Source organism: Haliaeetus leucocephalus, unplaced genomic scaffold (assembly GCF_000737465.1).
Source record: "Haliaeetus leucocephalus isolate CR32 unplaced genomic scaffold, Haliaeetus_leucocephalus-4.0 Scaffold217, whole genome shotgun sequence".
NCBI lineage: Eukaryota > Metazoa > Chordata > Aves > Accipitriformes > Accipitridae > Haliaeetus > Haliaeetus leucocephalus.
This window is the reverse complement of record NW_010972653.1, coordinates 4,667,149-4,686,530: the sequence shown is the minus strand read 5'-3', so window position 1 is coordinate 4,686,530 and position 19,382 is coordinate 4,667,149. Positions and strand designations below refer to the sequence as shown.

The window sequence follows — 19,382 nt, the reverse complement described above, 5'->3', positions numbered from 1 at the left end:
CTTCAAAGAGAACTAAACTCAGTGAAAACTGAGATTTATGGACTCTAGGGGTGGGCTAGGAGGATCTTATACTTTGCACTTAAGCTATGTCTACAAAGTCAGCAACCCTCCCAAAGTAATTTGGAACATTATCCAGGTAACTTTAAAAGTTTACATATCTGAATGAATATTTTGAAAGATCCATACTAAGCTTCAGATCGGTCATACCAGTCCCCACCACATAAGCACTAGTTAATTTTAAGTTTTGATTAGAGTGAGAGACAAAAAGTTGCAGTAAAGTAAGACAACACTGAAGTTATCTACCTGATACTCATAACTACTTTCAACTGTTAAGAATTGCTCTTCAGCTGAATGAGATTCTGAATATTCTCTACACATTTTTGTAATTATTGTAGTGACTATACGTGGACTGAAAGGAATGTTTCCTTGAAGCAAATTCTGCAACATATCGAAGCAACTCCCAATGTCACTCACTATGCCTTAATTGGGATGAGGAAATGGTCCAGTAAAACAAACAGTGCTGAGATCAAGGAGCCATTCTCCTGCTGCCATGTGCATGATTTCATTATGCTGAATGTCGATCTGACACAGAATGTACAGTACAATCAGAACAGGTAAGTGAATCAGTAGCATCTTTCAATACAGATAATGAACCAAATAAAGGATGTTTTACAAAGCTTTTTGGGCGGAGGTTGTTAATGGGATGCAGACAGATTTTGTTTTCATACTGTCAGTTCACATTCTTCCCAAGTTGCCAGCAGTTGGCAAAAGACATTATTTTCCATAGTTCCAAATAAAACAGTCATATTTGAATTACAGGGTAGACATACTCAGCAGTGTGCCCTGCAGTATTGGTCTCCCAGCTGTCTATTGCAAGTGGCCTTTGGGCCTCTACCTCAGAATATGCATAATGTCCATATAGGGGTGGCAGGTATGACATGAAATCTACATGTGATTTTCTGTAAGCTAGGTGGGATACCCCAGGTAATCTAAAATGGCTTTACACACCTAGACTTAGATAACTGAACATCAGTCACTGTACTTCTCAGAAGAACTCTCCTATCTCAGGAAGATGTCTTCTGAAGTCCAAGTTTACTTATAACTGCAGGGAAGCACTTCTGCTTTCATTATTCTGTCGATAAATAAATGACTTAAATTTCTATCGTCACCAGCCTGACACTTTAAAAGAGCATTTTAAACTTGTTCCTCTGCAACTCGTCGTACAGAACTATGCTCCCAGGCTGTCTAACTGTATTACCTTATGAAGCATTATGAAGGGCTAATGAAGAGAATGACAATAAAGCAAAATGATATGAGTACAGGCAGAAATGTTAAAATGTCAGGAATGCCAGATCACACCACCCATTCCCTGCCTGTGTCTTTAAACCATGCATGGCTCGCCATAATCCTCTGTGTGTGTGCTGTTGAGCCTGAAGTATTGTATGGCATTCCAAGCCTGGGCTGGCAAGGAAAAAGGTACATTTTTAAAACACAGAGACAGTGACAGTCAGACATACCAAATATCCATGTAAATATTACTAAGATCAAAGACAAGATTTTAAAAACCTATAATTAAATGCTGTGTTTCTCACTGATGTCAACTGTTCCAGTAATCGCTGAGCTCTCAAATCCAAGCCCTGGATGTTAATCCAATGGTTCTGCACATCATCCTGTTTGCTGTATAATATATATACTCAAAATGGAGAACTGAGTCTGAATTTTCCAAAGGTATTTGGATTTAGTCAGCTTTAGAAGTTTACCTTTTATTCTGTTCCATCTTATTTTTAAAACAGGTCAAATTTAGCTCAGGTATGTTTGGCGTCTTTCTGCTTAATTTATTCCTATCTATGTCTGAGCAGTTCTGTTGTATTAAGAAAAGACTCCTTGTCTTCAAATAGTTTTTGTCTCTAATGTAAAATGACATTATTTCTGTAGAGGAACATTGAAAAATTTACTGGATATTCATATTCTAAGGGGAAAATGAGTAGTCAGAGACCTGTGCATTTGACAAATCAAATGTAGGGCCTCATCCATTTCCTTGGAAGTCAAAGGAATTAATTTCCTTGACCTTATTTGGAGTAGTAATGTATGTAGCTATTTTCTATGACTGCATTGTTGTAGTAAAAAGCAAACAAAATATTTTAACTCCTGGGTCTTTTCCTGTCAATCTACTACCTTTCTCCTTCCACTTTTCTCTGTGTTTCTGGTCCTTTCCCTCCCTAAGTGGTTCCCTCCCTCATTCTTATCTTGAACTTATTCTAGCCTAGTTTATTACAAAACTGAAGCCTCTTTCCCTCACTGATAGGCACTGGTGGAGGGTCAGTATGTTTGACACTTGTCCTTTCTACAGCGCTGATCAAAGACCCTGGCGTGCTTGTATTTGTTAGTGTGTGATGAGAAACATCCCTCTGAACTGCTATGATTTTATTCTTTCCAGATTTACATGTGATGATGTTGACTTCAACTTGCGTGTCCACAGTGCTGGCCTTCTCATCTGTCGGTTCAATCACTTCAGTGTCATGAAAAAGCAAATTGCAGTAGGAGGGCAGCGATCCTTCCACATTAAGTCTAAGGTGGGAACTGAGACCTCTGTTTCGTTGTTGTTAAAATTCCATTTTTCGTTTTTGTACCCTGTAACCAGGAGAGCTGAGGTATTTTGGTGCATCACCGAATGCCAGTAATGGGTTATGTGTGCCATGTGGGTTTTTTTTAAATTTCTTTCTGAAATCCACAATATTCTTGGCATAAATGTACCTTTCCTTAATCATTTTCCTTTAAAACTTAAAAATAGCTAAAGTGTCTCTTTACAATCCAAATGACCAGTCACTATGAGTTTTTTATCTATAGCTATTGAATTGCTCATCTTCATATGACTTCATATGTAGGAGTACTTTGGGTTCAAAGAAGAAACCTCAAAGACTCTATAAATACAAATATAATTCTGTGAAACTCAAACTTTTTTGGTAGCAGATATTTTTGGCTGAATGACTTTGCTTCTTATATAAATCTTAGATTTGTAGGATAGAGATATATTTTATACAAACCAAAATTCAGATAAGTACAACTTGATCAGGATTGATCTGTACCAGAAATATTTTTTCCTCATAGGTATCTGACACTCCAGTTTCAATCTCCCCTGCTCAGTACATTTGTGCTCCTGACAGCAAGCATACCTTCTTGGCAGCACCTGCTCAGTTGCTCCTTGAAAAATACCTCCAGTATCACAGCCATCGCTTCTTCCCTCTCTCACTGAAGAATTATAGCCATCCAGTACTATCTGTGGACTGTTACCTTAACTTAGGACCACAGGTACCGCACAAAATAATTTTCAAGCAGCTCTAGAAATGTATAGGCTATGTTTTGGATGAGTTTGTTGATGCATTCCTTAATAATAGTTACACAGCCTTTGAAGAATCAGGTATTAGATCCCTGTAATGTTAAAAATTTTAGTCCCATAGAAATACTATTAGAGGCTTCAAGTAAAGTACATGGAGAACAGTACCAGAGTTGTCCTAAATGCTAATACAGTCTGTGAACTATATTAGATTCTGAATTAACACAGACCACATTTTTCTTTGAGAAGTGTTTTCTGTCTGCTATAATTTGGCCCTTCCTACAGCAAATTTCTTCCACAAGAGTTCTTTACAAATAGTAGCTAACCCTTAGAAAGCACTTCAAAATACAAATGTTTTTAGTTTACTTTTGACTGATAAGCTGAGGCAGTGAAACAAATACCAAGAAAACAATCAGAATGGGAGAAGCTGGCATGAGATCTCAGGAGCTGTTGGTGCTCTCTGATGAGTTTGGATCTAAAGCCAAGGTCATACTTAAACTCAAATGTAGGTCAGATAGAAGTGTGATACTAAGTTAGTGTTGTTCAGGAGAGAGAAACTGTTTTTACCTTTTCACCTGACTTGAATACTAAATGAAATTCAGTCTTGCTGGATTTACTAAACTTCTTTACCAAAACAGCTGTGTAATGACCTTGCCATATATGCTGCTCTCAGAACATTTTGAACTATATCTTTTCATTTCCTTTCTGGCTGAGATCTTACAGGTCTATGTTCCCACCATATTTGGAAAAACAAACTCTGTGGAAGGGCATTATATGGTTACTGTCTTCATCCATTGCATCCTTTCAGCTCTAACCATGCAGTGCAGGAAATGAGTTCAGTTTGGTTCTGGAATTGTTACCTGAGCTGGAATATGATACAATAGGATTGAAGAAATATAGATAAATATAGGCAGCCTGGGCCAGAGTCTCAGTTGCTGTGGGTCAACCTTCCTCCACTGAATCATGCTGATTTATGCCATGCTGATTTAGGGTCTGCCCTAGTTAAGTAGTACCATGGCACTTTGGAAACACTTGTGTGGAAGATTCCTTGATTTAAATTTATAAATCCTGAAAGAGTGCAATAAATATTCCTGGTTCCTAGTGGATTTGGGGAGCAGCCATAAAAACAAATTAAATAAGAGGAAACCTTGTGCATTTATGTACACGCACAACTCAACTGACTTGAGTAATCCTATCGTAATGTAAATGAAATTAGGCATTTCTAAAGGGTTATTTTCATGTCTGGCTGCACAGTTACTATATTTGCTCATGTGTAACTAAACTGTGCCACGCAGGTGACATTATTGTTGTGGGGAGCTATTGTTACTGCAGCTTTCAAACCCTATCATATCTAAACCTCATGATAATAATAGTAGTGAATAGTAATGACTAATAGATAGTTATGAATAGTGCTTTTATGTAGATTTTTAATAAGTAGAGGGATGTTTAAGAAGGAACTTTAAAGAACACAATATTTGGAGTTGGAAAGCAATTCTGAATTTGAATCAGGTGCAAATACTGAAAGCTTGATATCAAGCCTTAGCTTTATATAAAAGCTTGAAAAATGTTTTTTTTTTTTTCCCCTCTCCCAATCAGATTGCAGTTTGCTATGTGAGTTCTCGGCCTCACTCTCTGAATATCAGTTCCTCTGGTTTGACATTCAGTGGTCTCCTGCTATACCTCTGTGACTCCTTTGTTGTAGCTAGCTTTTTGAAGAAGTTTCATTTTCTTAAAGGTGAGCTGCAATAATTTTATTACAGAGAATTATATGACCTGACTTTGGGAACCTGGGGAAAAATGTATTTTATATGAAAATATACATACATATATATGTATATACATGTATTCATATTTGTTTTTATATGTCCCACCCATCTTTGATGCTTGATCATGCTGGCTCTGTATTGTAGTAAACTGGTATATAACACTGCTATAAGTTCTGTATGCCTAGTGTATATGCATAACTCTTTACTTCATGTTTGAAAACTGGGTATTTAAGATTTATATATGAAGCATTTACCTTTCTTGCAGGTTTTCTAATTTTCTTTAGAAAATGGGTGATGGACAAGCCTCCATCAAAATCTATTTACCATCTTTGGAAGTAGAAGCTGGATCATTTAAAATTTATTCCTAATAACCAGTTTCTTCTCCATGCAGTCCTTATGATGGTGGATAGCAGTGGAGACAAATAACTTCCATTTGTATTGCAGGTAGTCACATTGCAAACTTCTTTTGGATTCTTCTGCTACTATCTTAGGCATTTAGCGCTCTGGGGATTTGTTTCAGTCACAGCTATAACTGTCACTGGAGGAAGAACACCAGGGCAAATGCCTTCTTGAAACAGGCAGAGTTGTTATGAACTGCTGTGTTCTTTGTTGCAGTTAATACAGTTTCATGTAGGTATGTGTAGCTAAGTGCAAATTGGGGTGTACAGTGCTTTTACCTGCACACGCCACTGAAGCCACAGGAGTGCCAGTGCCTATGCTCATTCTGGAGCATTGTCCACATTTTAATCAGCCTGTAGTTTCTCTAACAAGGCTACCAGAGTAACTGCAAATGAAAGCAGTCCTTTTGTACTGTATTTTTTTAGTGACCAGAGGCTATCAATCAGTTTCATTTTGCATAAACAAGATGATTTTTATAGCGTGTAACAAAGTGTATTTGATTTGGGATTTCTCCATCTCCCTTGGCAGTTTACTTGATTTTCTAACCCACCACATGAGCATTAAACACCACATGGCTGTCTGTCTTGTTTCTTTTTATTATAATCTCAGCTTTTTTTTGTCTTGGGCATTTCCACTTACCTCACCATCTCTCATTCAGATTATTGAATGCTGGTGAGATAATTATTTGCTCTTAATTGAGCACTCTTCTCAGAAGCCAGGAAATCATGCATGCAAGTTAAAATGGTATCAGCATGCCAGTCAAGGCAGTTGATATTGTTTACTGAAATATGATTTTTCTTACTTTGGCATTCTGGATTTGCCTGTGCCCATAGCCATACAGACCAGATTCTTCTTTGCTGGCACATTAGTTTACCAATCTGAAAAGCGCTAAAGTTTGTGATTAGTTTTAAGGACATGTTTAGACCATTTCTGGTCAGCAAAGCAGAGCTTAGTCAGCCTTCATGGTGATTGACTTGTGGTGTAAGTGTTTTGCTGAGTGAGAGTTTCACTCAACAAGGTAATTATCAGCAGGGCTAGAACAGTAATGGATGTAGGGCTTCATCTTGTTTTCTACCAGGACTCATCACCACCTCTTTAGACCCGACAGCGTTGCCCTTCCTTACCCTAAAGTGTAGGGAATGTATTGTTAGTCCTGTTCACTAGATGAATACTAGATACCTCAAGTTACACAAGAAGATCCTGATAAACAGAGAGCTGAACATAGCTCTCCTCAGTCCTACATGAGTGTCTTTATTTTCTCCCAAGCCCACTTTTAACTCCTGTTTTGAAAGTGGTGGAGTTCTACATGCTAAGGGGTGGTGGGAGCTGGGTGACCTGAGAACAAAGGGGATACTCACGTGGGTTTCTTTTTAACTGTCTGCTTAGGTGCCACACTGTGTGTGATTTGTCAAGATCGCAGTTCTCTTCGCCAGACTGTTGTCCGGCTAGAGCTGGAAGACGAGTGGCAGTTCCGACTGCGGGATGAATTCCAGACTGCCAATGCAAAAGAGGACCGACCACTTTTCTTCCTGACTGGACGACATATTTAATTGAAAAACGACACATTTACTGAATGATACAAGACACTACTTGCTGCAATCTCACAAACTTACTTTTGAGAGGCTCTGCTTTTTGAACAGAAAGAGGACTGTTTTCCATTGTTTATTAGAATATCTAATGAGACAATTTACACTCATATTTCCAAACACTGAAGTGACTTTTCTCATTTAATTATCTGACGGAAATCATTCCTAATTCCTGGGAGAGACACTGAAACTTACTACTTTGCATTGTGGAAATGATTTTGGATCAGAAGGAAGGTCAATGAGTGCACTTCTTCTGTGACAAAAAAGACCACATGCAAGATCATAAGCAAGAGTTTTAGAAAACTTTTTGTACATTCCAGAAATAGGAAATGTAAATTTAGGAGCAGATTTTGTTTTACAAGTCTTATTTATCTAACAGTTGGCACAAGGCAACAGGAATTGTTACAGTTTTGTGGTATGCTGCTACTGATTGATCCAGGTAGGCTTTTTATATGAAGATTTGTAAAGTATATTTCTGTAGTAGTGGGAACTCAGTTGGAGCCTTAATTTTTGGAACAGGTGCCACACTGGATAGGTTTACCATGCAGGACTCTTGGGATAGAGGCATAATTATGTGTCTGGTTTTATTAGCATAAGGAAGAGAGTCAAGAAAGTAGATTTTAAAATGAGATCTGAACATTTAAACCTGAAACTGAAATTACCTTAAGTAACTGAAGAGATCAAATGGTGAGACTGACCTGCAAGTGACTTATTACTTCTAGAACAGTGGTGTTTTCTGGATTCTCATTAAACTGTTGCACTGGCTGCAGACTTCAAGCTGGGCCCAGTGCACTCAAGATAGCAGATGAGATGGTTCTGAAACCCTCCCAGTACACTTTCTGGGGATATTTTCTTGCCAAGGTGCTTCAAAAGAATGAGAAAATGGAGACTACATCTCTGAGGAATTCAGATGGAAATCTAAAAACATGTTCTAGAATGGCACCAGGCATCACGGTATTTTGTACACTCTAAATGTAAAGTCAGTGATCACAGTCTTTGTCTATGTTTTTGGAAATACTCTCTGAGTTGCAAACTTCCTGTTTGTCTTTATAGAATCAGTGTTAACTTCACTCAGTCCAGGTGCAGGAAGGATGAGCATAGACATTGTCAGAAGACATCTAATACTTGGGCAGTCCTTTCTTGCTGGATACACCAATGGGAGGATCATTGATTTTATACTGATGAAATGCCATTAGGTGGCTGAGCCCGTCACGGCACTGGCCTTGAAATGCAGACACCAGTATGACTATGCCAAAGAGATAATTTAGGTTAATTTACAGGGAAAAGATAAGTTCTGTAAGTTCGAGAGACTTAGATTGCTATTTACAAGGTAACTGCTAGAAATCAGTGGGTTTCTTTATTTCATTGTCCTTGTTTCAGAGTGAGAATTCACTTTTAAGTTTTGGGAAGGAAAGTGAGCATTGTCCTATGTAAATAGTATTACCTGTTCAGTTTTCACCAGTTGATTAGTTAATTTAAACTTTTTTAAAGAAGTGTGACATTCATGTCTAGTCCATCCTTTATAAATAAAGTTCATGCTGCATGGACATCTGTCTTGGTGATGTACAGGAATGTCAAGTATGCTTGGGGGGGGGGGGGGGAGAAAAGGGTTGGCTGAAAGCAGTTAATATAATTAAGAAATGCCCTGAACTGATCAAGAGAAAATACAGTACTGCTTAATGGCCTAAAGCATAACACAGCCTCAAAGGTATAAGAGTTTTTACAGGAACTCGGAACTAAAGACGGCAGGTTGAAATCTCCTTTCATGTAACCAAATACTTAACTTATACCAAGTGTCTGTTAACTTTTCCTGTGGTTTAGATCTGAGATTTGCTTTGCAAGTCTTCAGACATCCATTTTCTCCAAGAAACTGAAAAAAGGCCTAAAGTGTATAATAATAAATAAATAAAAAATAAATCACATCCTTTCTTAACATTCTGTTTTGCCACAGAGTCTTCAAAACTTTGACAAAATGCAGCTGCTAGTGGGCTGAAATCATCATACTCCTGAGTGTTGCTTCTGCATTAACCTTTTGTTCCATGAGTTACCTACCTACTGTATCCTGTCTAGAGGGTAGGAGTCTCACGACCTGGCCTCACCTGACGTATGTCTATCGTGTGACCAAACGCAGTCATTCTCCATCATGGAGTATATACATAAGCAATCGTATATGGTGAAACCTGCTTGCACGGTCCATTGTCAGATGGAGCATATCCTGTTATAAGACCAGATATGCACTTACTGTGTGACCAAATGCAGTTACTTCCCATCATACAACCAGCTGTGCACCCAACATGGTAGAAAAATACAGCATTTTGTTCACAGGATGCCAAAAAAGTAATGGTAGGTGAGTCAGGGAGAGCACTCTCCAGAGCTCCATCTAAAAGTTTCTTCATCCCTGACCTAGTTTACAAGCCAAGCTCCTTTAGAGTGTAAGCTTTCACGGAGAGGGACAACGTAGGGTTCTTGTCCAGCTGGGACTCTGAGGTGATACAGTAATACAGATAAATAATAATGATAAATAAAAGCAAATCTGTTTGGGTGAGACTGGCATCCTGTGCTGCAACTTGTGCTGCAGTTGTTTACCAGAGTGCATCTGTAGGGCTGGGAACCCAAGACCCAGCTCTGCCCTTCTCTTGTCTTGCCTTCTGTGGGAGGGAATTACTGGCTTTCAGTCCCAGTGACCTTTGCGAGAAAACCTGGCCCATGCCTATTATGTACACAAGTCTTTTAAGTAAGTATTTCCTTTCTGACTTTGGATGTGGCAAGAAGATAGACCTCTCCATCACACGGATTGACTTGACAATGTAGTAGCAAACAAAATAAAAGGCACTGCCTGCATGCTTTTACAGACTTTTTACAGCCTCTACCTTCTTCTCTAGTGCCTTCCATGCTTGCTGGTTTAGTCATCCACTATTCTCGCCTGCAGATCGTATTGTTAGCATGTTCTGTATTGTGTGTCAGAGAGTGAAGTATTTTATGATTCAGCTTCTGCAAAAGACAGTATCCAAATATAGAGACAGTTACTGGGAAGGTGACATTATTTTCGTTCTTACCATCCTCTCTCCACTATCAAAGGACTCTTCACAAGCACTTAAGCACTGATGTTTGGTATATAATCATCTGGGCATTACAGATGATTTGAACACTAGAGGATGTAAGGGATTTCATCCTTCCCTAGCAAGTGCCTCCCGTTGTGGTGATAGGGAATGTACAGATCTTGGCTCCCACTCTGTGTCTAAAAACAGCTGCTAAATATTGCTGAAGAGGGGGCTGCTTTTCAAAGGCTGTATCTGTGACACTCTGTGGTGAAATGTGTCACACAAAAAGAAAGAAGTACCAGTAATAGACAAACAACCCAAAGGAAGGGGCAAGGGAGAGGTTTACAGGGTGGAAAATGGAGAGCAAGGGAAGCAAGCACAGGCTGGCACACTGGCAGGCACCCACACACCCACTGCACCGCACCATGCGCAATCCGCCACTCTGCCTTTCAGTTCTCCCACCAGAGTCCTCCGCCCACACATTGTCCCCTACCCCTCAGCAACCAGCCTTAATATTTCATCAGCTGTCACTGAAATATGGCGGCTATGCTGAAATAAAATCCGTATTCTTTCCTTTTTCCTACTTCCTTAAGGATGCAGCTCTTTAACGAAAAGTAAAGCCAGTCCCGTATATCCTCTGCCTTTTGGCTGTCTTCGACCACTTATCCCTTATCCCTGCTCCAGTCTTCACCTGAAGAAATACTCAGTGGTTCTGGTTGTGGGAGCCGCTCGGAACACCTGGCATTTGTTTTCAAGAGTGAACGTTAGAATTTGTTGTGCTACATGTTTGCCAAGCCTTTGAAGAACTAGTTTTACAAGGTCAGGTCAGAGGATGGCCTGGTGTACGCCTGGGAAGATGCGGCTGAAGACAGTCACGAGTATGTGTATGGAATGTTTTTATCTTTAAGTATTCTGAGGACTGGCAAACATCCCAGCTGAGCCAGATATGTGCTTTTGCGTTAGTAATATTGGCTGTATGCCGTTAGTTCTTTCCAGATCCTTGTTGAAACATATAGAAGTTTGATTCTTTTGTGAAATAAATGGAATCCTGTACAGATAGCTTGAGCACTTAATTTAGTTGCCGCACTGGTCACTTGCAAATGCTTTTATAACATTTCCAGTCCTGTGTGGACAGCCCCCAAAATAACCATTGAGTACTGTGGAGGACACAACTCTGGGACTTTTGAGGCAATAGCCCAGTTGCTGGCATTGCCCATTGGCTGACATGTTATTTGGTGAGGGAGTGATGGAGTGTCGGATATAACAGCGAGACTCCTGCTCAGTGAGAAAAAGATGTTTGGAATTAAACGCCATGATTTTAAGAAAAGCTTCATAAAGCTGCTTCATATGTAAATGTGGCTTTGATTAAAATCCTCAAGAAAATTGAAACATTTGATTTAGATTTACACAGTAATATAAACAGAAGGAAATGTCTTCACACTTGTTACATGACTGATGTGTTGATTATGCACTTAAACTATGAACATACTTAAGGAGTATTATTCTGGCACTGTGTGCTGAGGTGCTATAGAAAATGTTGAGTGGCACTGTTAACAGCAATTTAACAATTTTCCTTATACTTAGAGACAACAGGATTGATAGGAAAGTGAGTTTTTACTTGTTACTACCTATAGGGACCAGTAACAGTTTGGAGAACAGTTATTGACTCACAGGGTATTGCGATAACCACTGGATTAATTCTGCATCATATGATACCTATGCAGAACGTGGTTGTGCAAACAAATGGAACCTGTTTTTTGGTGATGGTGTGATTTCATTCTATTCAAAGTTAAATTATCCTTTTAAATACTGTTGATTTATCAGCCACAAATCACATAGATCTGTCCCAGATGAGATGGCACCTGTGTTGGGACAGGTTGGCAGCACTGTGTGCCAGTCTGAGATCCCCCACTAAGCTCATGTTTGGGCTGAACATGCAGCATCTTGAATCTTACCTCTGCAGGAGATGCAAAACAGGAGAGTTACAACTCAACAGCTGTGTATGGTAGATTTTATTCTTTCTTTCTTAATATAGCCCTATTTCAGGTACCAAGGTGCTATAAATTGCCATGGGTGTGTACAAGACAAAAGCCTTTACAGAAAGAAAACATAGAGAAGAGCAGTTCCATACGCTTTGTCCATGGCAAGTGCAGTAACGTGAAAAGGCCAGAGAAACTTAAATTATTTTAGGTGAGTGACACTGTCCTGGTACAGTAGAGTTGTGATTGTTAAAAATATCTTAATCTTTAAGTTCAACAATTATTCTATTAAAAATAAGATGACATAATCTCATCAGTTCAGCAAAGCAAAGTTCACATGAAGGTTACCATGAGCTAATATTCTATATTTAAATATTCTGGGATGATTACAAATATTTTTTTCTTTCTCATGATACAGCACTTACAAACGCTGTTTATAAAAAGAAGTTGGCTCCTGTTTACCCTGTGTCATCATGCAGTGAAATCATTACGCAATGTTTAAAACTGGTATCAAGATTTCTGTGTACACTGCAAAATTATCCAATGAAACTCGTTGTTACAGGCTCTCACAGAGGCTACGAGCTGAGCAGGAGCCCAAAAACCGTTGTGAAGCTTATGTGAACTGAGTCTGAGAATATCTTCCATGAATTTTGTGTCAGCCCCTGTGTTCCATGTGTGTCCTACCTTTGGGGAGGTAGGAGCAAAGTCATGAAGTCCTGAGAGTGGGGAAATGAGAAGGGAGCAACGGAAAAGCAGCTGCTGGGGTCGTGGGGGGCACTGGGAAAGAGGCAAAGAGAGAGTGGCCTAGCTGTGTGGGCATGGCAGTGGAGGAGGTGGGAAGGGGAGCAGGTGGTGGGAATGGCAACCTTGGGAAAAGGTTGGGAACCGCTGTCCTAATTTATGAAAATTATGGAGAAAGTTCTTTTTGCATCTGGTTATTATTCCATTTCTGGATTTCTTGATCAGAAGTGTTGGTGATGATAACCCTTAGACATAGGATACCAGACTATCAGATGCATTGATCTAGGAACAGCAGTCGTTAGGTTCATATACATTGCACAGAAGAAACACCAGTACTTGTTAGTGCTGCCTAGTGAAAGCAGAACAGTCCAGAAGTTGGATGGTGCAGAATAGGACAAAGACTTCAGAAATACAGTGTGCTGGGAAAGATGCACAGCCACTTCCTGAAGAATTTTATAAATAAACATTACACAACGTATTACAATGATTTAAACAGTATTGCTGATAGATTGTTATACTTACCCATCACAGCTTGAAAGCAAATTTAACAGAAGAAATGGGTGGGACAATGGAAAATTACTCAAACAAACAGTGGTTCCTATCTTTTAAGTTTAGTGAATAGACCTTTCAGCAGAAGCAGGAATGCCATTGAAATGCATTAGGTGTGGCACTTCCCTGTTTAGCTGAAATGAGAAGAATTGTATTGAATTTCCTTCCCAAAAATTGTTCCAGAAAGAAAATGTGATCTGTCAGATAGCTAATAAGTGGGTTTCTGTGCTCACAACCTTAACATTTGGTGTACAACAGAAGTACAAGTAACTTGAGCATCTTGGTAACTTAAGTGCTGTGCTGTTTTCTCATGGAAGCATTAGCCTATAACTTGAGAGTGACTTGGCGATTGGGCCACCTTAGATTCTGAGTTTCTAACATGGAACATGAAAGAATCTAAGTAAGCATCAATTTTTCTGAAAATTAGGTCTCTTCCAGATGCCTTCCAAGTCAATGTACTGTGATCCTATGTCACCCATCAGGTGGGAAGTCCATCGAGGACTGGCACCAGCAGATCAGAGTGGCAGACTTGCAGGGGCAGGAGCAGGTCAGAGCTGATAGCACGAGGCTGCGTGACAGCGCAGGAGGGATGCTGAGGGCAGCCCAACAGACTCCCATAGGCCCAGTGAGTAACTGGAGTGAGCCGAGAGTGCGTTGCTAGTACCCGATGCCTGTCCTGTGATGCAAACTGACATTTCCTTTGCCATGTCAGACATTTGCAGCAGTTTGGCAGCTGCATTAGTTTTGGTTGATGCACAGGAATAGCACCTTGTTCCCAATACTTCCAAAGCTTAAAGGCAACTCCATGCAGCAGTGAGTTTCCCTCTCAGCTGGGATGTCACAGCTTGTCTCGAGACCCCAGAATAAATCGGTTTAGGAACTGTTTCAGACTTTAAAAAGCTCTTCATGTTGTAGTTTGGGATAAGGAGGATGACAGAGGCAAGTACAGCTGATTCTGATGTTGCTGTTGAAAACAATGCACTGTCAAACCACAGCCTGTGTGACTGTGATACCCTAATCCTCAAGCTGACAATGCCTGGTGGGCTGCCAACTATCTTCACATGCTGCCTGGCTTAGTGACACTCACAGTGATGAGAGACCACGTGCTAGCAAGAGGCTACTTCTCTATTCAATGCTGTATTTCCAAAGTTTTCTTTTTCCATCACTTAATTTCCGACTTGCTGAATTTGCGTATAGCTTAAGGATAAATATCAAACATAGCTGGGCATATTTGTTCATTTGATAATCGTTATCAGCTCTTACCTAACACTAGGACTCTCCTGCAGTAGTACGCTATAAATAGCCCATTTCATTATATAACTCAGTGGAAAGATTTAGAAGCCTTTGCCCAAAGTCAGAGATGTGTCAGAAGGGTTCAGGGGTTTTAATAGCAATTTTATTTCACCAGCTACTGCAGCCAGATGCCTTATAAGCAGAGGAATAATAAGTAATAAAATTCAAGCTAAAGGTTGTGAATTTGAAAGTATATCATAGCTGTGAATTAGTGGTCAGTTTGGGCACAAAGCCTCCTCTAGGCATGATCTTGGTGACAAAGCTGCCATTCCTGTCAGCTGCCAGAAGTGATTTCAAGATGCTGGACTTGGCAGTCCCTCTTACAGAACCAGAAGTCTCACAGCTATCAGGGTGAGTTTGTCTGAAGTTACATGGGGCGAGATCTATAATAGTTGGATTCTACACTCTGGTACTAAACCAAACTGAAACAGAAGACTGAAAGGGACAAATGGAAAAGAAAATGGCCCTCTTTCAAACTTGATTGCACAGAACAGAAAAGCTGTGCTGCTTTCACATGCATACAGTTATGGTTGTGGAGTTGTGCAGCTGTGCAGAAAGGCAGAATTATATTTTGACATTAAGAAGCCGTCTTGAAAACAAAATTAAACCATTAAAATCCGTACAAAATATGATTGATGATGGTAGTAAAATGTTGGCAGTGAAAATTCCTTATATTCTGTTCACAGAATTTATAACTTGGCAAAGTGTCTGACCATAAAAATCTCATATGAAAGTAAGGATACTAACTGCTTGGAAGTGAATTTGTGTTTGTCAGGCTCTAATTTTTCACTGAACCTTATGACTTAATTAGGATACTTGAGGATTCAGTTGCAAGGAAAGTGTGCTCTGGTTTACTGAGCTCAGGTTTCTTGCTCTGACTGCTTCCAAGAACTTCAGCAGGTAAAATTAGCAAGCAAACATGATCACTGGAAATTATATTCTCTGGAGCTTTGTTGTCAACAGCTAAAACCTGAAGGCAGCATTTTTGTATATGGCCAAAACCGAGAGTGGTTTTAGTAGCATATGCAAAGAATGGGGGAAAATTATCAGCTCAGGATATCGTCTGAGGAGGAAGACCAGCCAGAGACCCTCACGGGCTCCCCTTGGTCTTGGGTAAGAGCTTATGCCCTAAGGTTACATAAATAACACTTAAAGCTCTGGAAAAAAGTAACAAGCTGTGCTGTGTGAACCTAGACAGAGCTGAGTATCATCAGCTTTTTTACTCTTCTGTTGAAGTTTGTGTTTCATTAATGGTTAGATTGTCTGTTCCAGTTCTATCTGTGGACATTTTAAAAAAATATGAATGGGGAAAACCTTCTTTTGCTTCAGTCGTGTATGTCAGACGCTACAAGAAAACCTGGCTGATTCTGTACTGTTTGCTTTGCTGTCTCAGTGGCCGTGTAAAGCAGCACTGTTGAAAGATACCTTTTAGGTACAATGGAGGGAAAATGATGTAAACAATAGTGTAAATGTTTGCTCTGAAGGTCTGAACTAAGCAAAGAGCCAGTGAGACCCCTATTGCAAACACAGAAATGTCTTGCTATAATTTTTTTAGTAAGATAGAAGCTGCCTTAATGAAAGACAATCATCTGCACTGCTGGCCCACTAACAGTGGTTGCATGGTCCTGTGTTTTAAGATCTGGGTGTGATGCCTAATGCTGCTAGAGAGGATGTGGGTCAGTACGGTTTTCTGATGGAAAGATAGAGGATGCATTCTCTCGAAAATGGCTTCGAATGGAAGTAGGAACAGCTCTACTGATGGTCTGGGAATTCTCCAAGTTTCAGGAAAAGGTGGGGGTGGGGGTTGGAGGGTGTACAACCAAGGCTTTCAATTACTTAAAAAAAAAGCATTAAAGTGTTTAAAAAACAATTATATGTCTTGAAATTAGTATTTATGGTTTCATTTCATAACCTTAAATTTCCATATCTTTTTATAGACATACATATCTATGATTTTTCTCAAAATGTCAATGTATGAAATGGTTTCTAAGTGTTTGTGGTCAGGCATGAATGTGTGTGTAAGCATGGAACTGATATTTCCTGCAGATACCCAAGGACTTATCAGAGACAATTGCTTTTTGAAGGTAAAAGGCACAAAATAAATTGGCTTAGCTGATGATAGGAATGTGGACTTAAAATAGTCTCATCTTTGGAGGAACATGCAGGGAGGATGAAAAGGAGTGCCAGTTGTTCTCACTATCAGGACACAGGTTTCCTGGTGAGCAACAATGTGTGTGTGTGTTGGTGAATGTCTATTTTTGATGGGTAGGAAGATAATTTATAGATGTCAATTTCTTAATTAAATTTAAGTGGAAACTTCCTGTTTCCACTGAAAATCCCCTACAGGCTGAGCAGAATAGAGTCTGGGTGTGCAGAGATAGGTACTGAAGAGTTAGCTGATGGCTGGAGTGCTAAGGAACATCTAAACCACATTCAATATAAACCAAACTCTTGAATATAAACAAAGGCAGCAGGGATTTTCAATTTTTTTTTTTTAAACTTCAAACATCAGTGGCTTTCTGGCTATCAATCCTACACAACATTTTGACTATTGCATTTGTATGATGTGTAGTTTAGCTTAAGTTTCCTTCTGGGAATTTTCTTCACATGCAAGTCTCTTAAATTACCAAGGGAAATCATGGATCCCACTGCTCCGTAGAACAATCTGTTCTGCAACAAATGTGTAAGTTTCATTACAAGTTAAATAAATAGTGATATTCAGCATATAAAGCATATTGGATTTCTGATAGATCGTTTGAAACTATTGCTATTGGCCTTTAGGAGTTGCTGACTCTGGACTTCTGCTAAGGACTTCAGAAAAGAAGGACCATTTGCCTCCATAGATTTACTGAAGTGCTTCTGCGTGTCAGTGTATTATAGAGTACAGAGAAAATTGTGGTCCTTGGAGAGGATGACGGAATACATATATGTGAGAATATTAAAAGCTCATAATAGACAGCTCTTCGATAAAACGATTCCCTAGGTATGCAGAGATAAATGTATAAGCCCCAGGCTTTGACATGTAGCATGTAATTAAAAAATTACATGCTTCCAGAAGCAAAAATTTGTTTTTAGAAGCATCTAGACCTCAAAACACTTCCCTTGATTTACCATGATGTTGCAAGAGGATCACACAAATATGATTTAATACAGACATTTTCTTTCCCTAAGGATATGAATGAGATTGTACACTTCTGTCCTTTTCAGTGGAGGAATAAAGAAAAAAATAACAAATAAATTACGCACCACTGAGAGAAGCTGATATAACACAGTGGGGATGGTGGTGCTAGAATTTAAACAGACGTGCCCTTAGACTTGAAACAGAAAGATACTTAGGATGACAGCTTTATGGTAACTACACAAATTAAGCAGCAAGAAAAAAATTACATTCAAAACTGCATAATCAGTTCAGTTTCTTTTCCACTTTTGACCAGTCATTGGCAATGTGACGGCATGTGAAGTTTAAATAGAAAATTGTGACTAACCTGTGTTGTTGGAAATGGGAATGTTCGGAAGGGAGGACTCTGCCATAGCGGTGTGACCTGAAGCCCAGGTTGCTGCTGGACTATCTCAGTTATGCTACCCTTAAGTATTTGCCTTTCTACAACTGCTGTGAAAGTAAGATAATCATAAATCCTCTGCAATTGTTATAGTGCATTGCCACAACTTTGTATGGATAATGAAAATGTGGATACCTCTAGCCCATTCTTGCACCAGTTTAGCCCATATCTAAATTGGGGAGAGGCTGCTGTATGCTATAGTGCTCTTGTGTTGGGAAGAACTTATTTCCCAGTTCTGGCTAGCTTTCTCCCCAGTCCATCCCTGCTGCCTGAAAGCACTGTACTGGCAATATCCCCATGTTGCACCCTGCAAAGGCAGGAGGAGGTGATGGCTGGGGAGGTGAGAAGTTCATGATGTACAGAAAGAGGGTAGAAGACAACATGTCCACCTCGGAGGAATGGTCTGGCTGTGATGGAGGAGTCAAATATGGCAGTGCTCTGCCACCAGCATTTTGACAAGGCTGGCTCTGCCCCACTCCCCTCTTCCCACTGGTGACAAACCCTGTGTATCAGACTCTACCAACCTGCACACAGTGACAGTGTCTGCAAGTGTCTGACAAGCTGGGCCATGTGTTACTGGCAAGGAACTCGTCCCAGCCTCACCATTAGCGTAGGGCTGGCACTGGCAACTCCATTTGAGCATATTTGCCAAACGAGAAGGGCTGGGGAGCTGGAGAAGGCTGGGACCATTCCTGCACTCACCTGTGCCTCCCTGAAACCATGCTCACCCTGGTCCCAGTGGTCGGACACTGCTGCGTTGTGTGGTGGCCCCATGCTGCCCCGTTCGCTCTGCTGGGGCAACCCAGCGAGGTGGTGGAGCCACTATGGCTTGTGCCCACACAATGCCAAAAAGCCAAGCCAGGCCATAAGTAACAGCAGCAGCGAAAGGGTGCCGTGGTCGGGACATCTGTGTGCTGGGCACGGAAACATGATTTCCCGTTTTGTGTTGGGGACAGGCACATGTGGGGCAGGTGGTGGCAGCTGGACTTGTGTCACCTGCTGTTGGCAGCTGGGCGCGAGCGTGATGTGCGGGGATGAGGCTGGTGGCGGGGATGTGGAGGAAGGCTCTTTATTCCAGTGATTAGTTTCTTTGGATTCCAGCTTTTTCATTGTTTCACCAGTTCAGTCAGTTAT

At 40.2% G+C, this 19,382-nt stretch overlaps 1 protein-coding gene across 4 annotated transcripts in view; it reads left to right on the top strand.

Annotated features, from left to right (window-relative positions):
• The window catches only part of GREB1 (growth regulation by estrogen in breast cancer 1), a 59,067-nt gene extending 51,900 nt beyond the window's left edge, over window positions 1-7,167 (top strand). For all 4 annotated transcript variants that reach the window (XM_010566664.1, XM_010566663.1, XM_010566662.1 and 1 more), the window contains 5 exons: window positions 396-614; window positions 2,438-2,573; window positions 3,109-3,309; window positions 4,931-5,069; window positions 6,886-7,167. In XM_010566664.1, the coding sequence (XP_010564966.1) occupies window positions 396-614; window positions 2,438-2,573; window positions 3,109-3,309; window positions 4,931-5,069; window positions 6,886-7,049 (859 nt within the window). In that variant the 3' untranslated portion in view covers window positions 7,050-7,167. The remainder of the gene's footprint in view (window positions 1-395; window positions 615-2,437; window positions 2,574-3,108; window positions 3,310-4,930; window positions 5,070-6,885) is intronic.
• The last annotated feature ends 12,215 nt before the right edge of the window (window positions 7,168-19,382 follow it).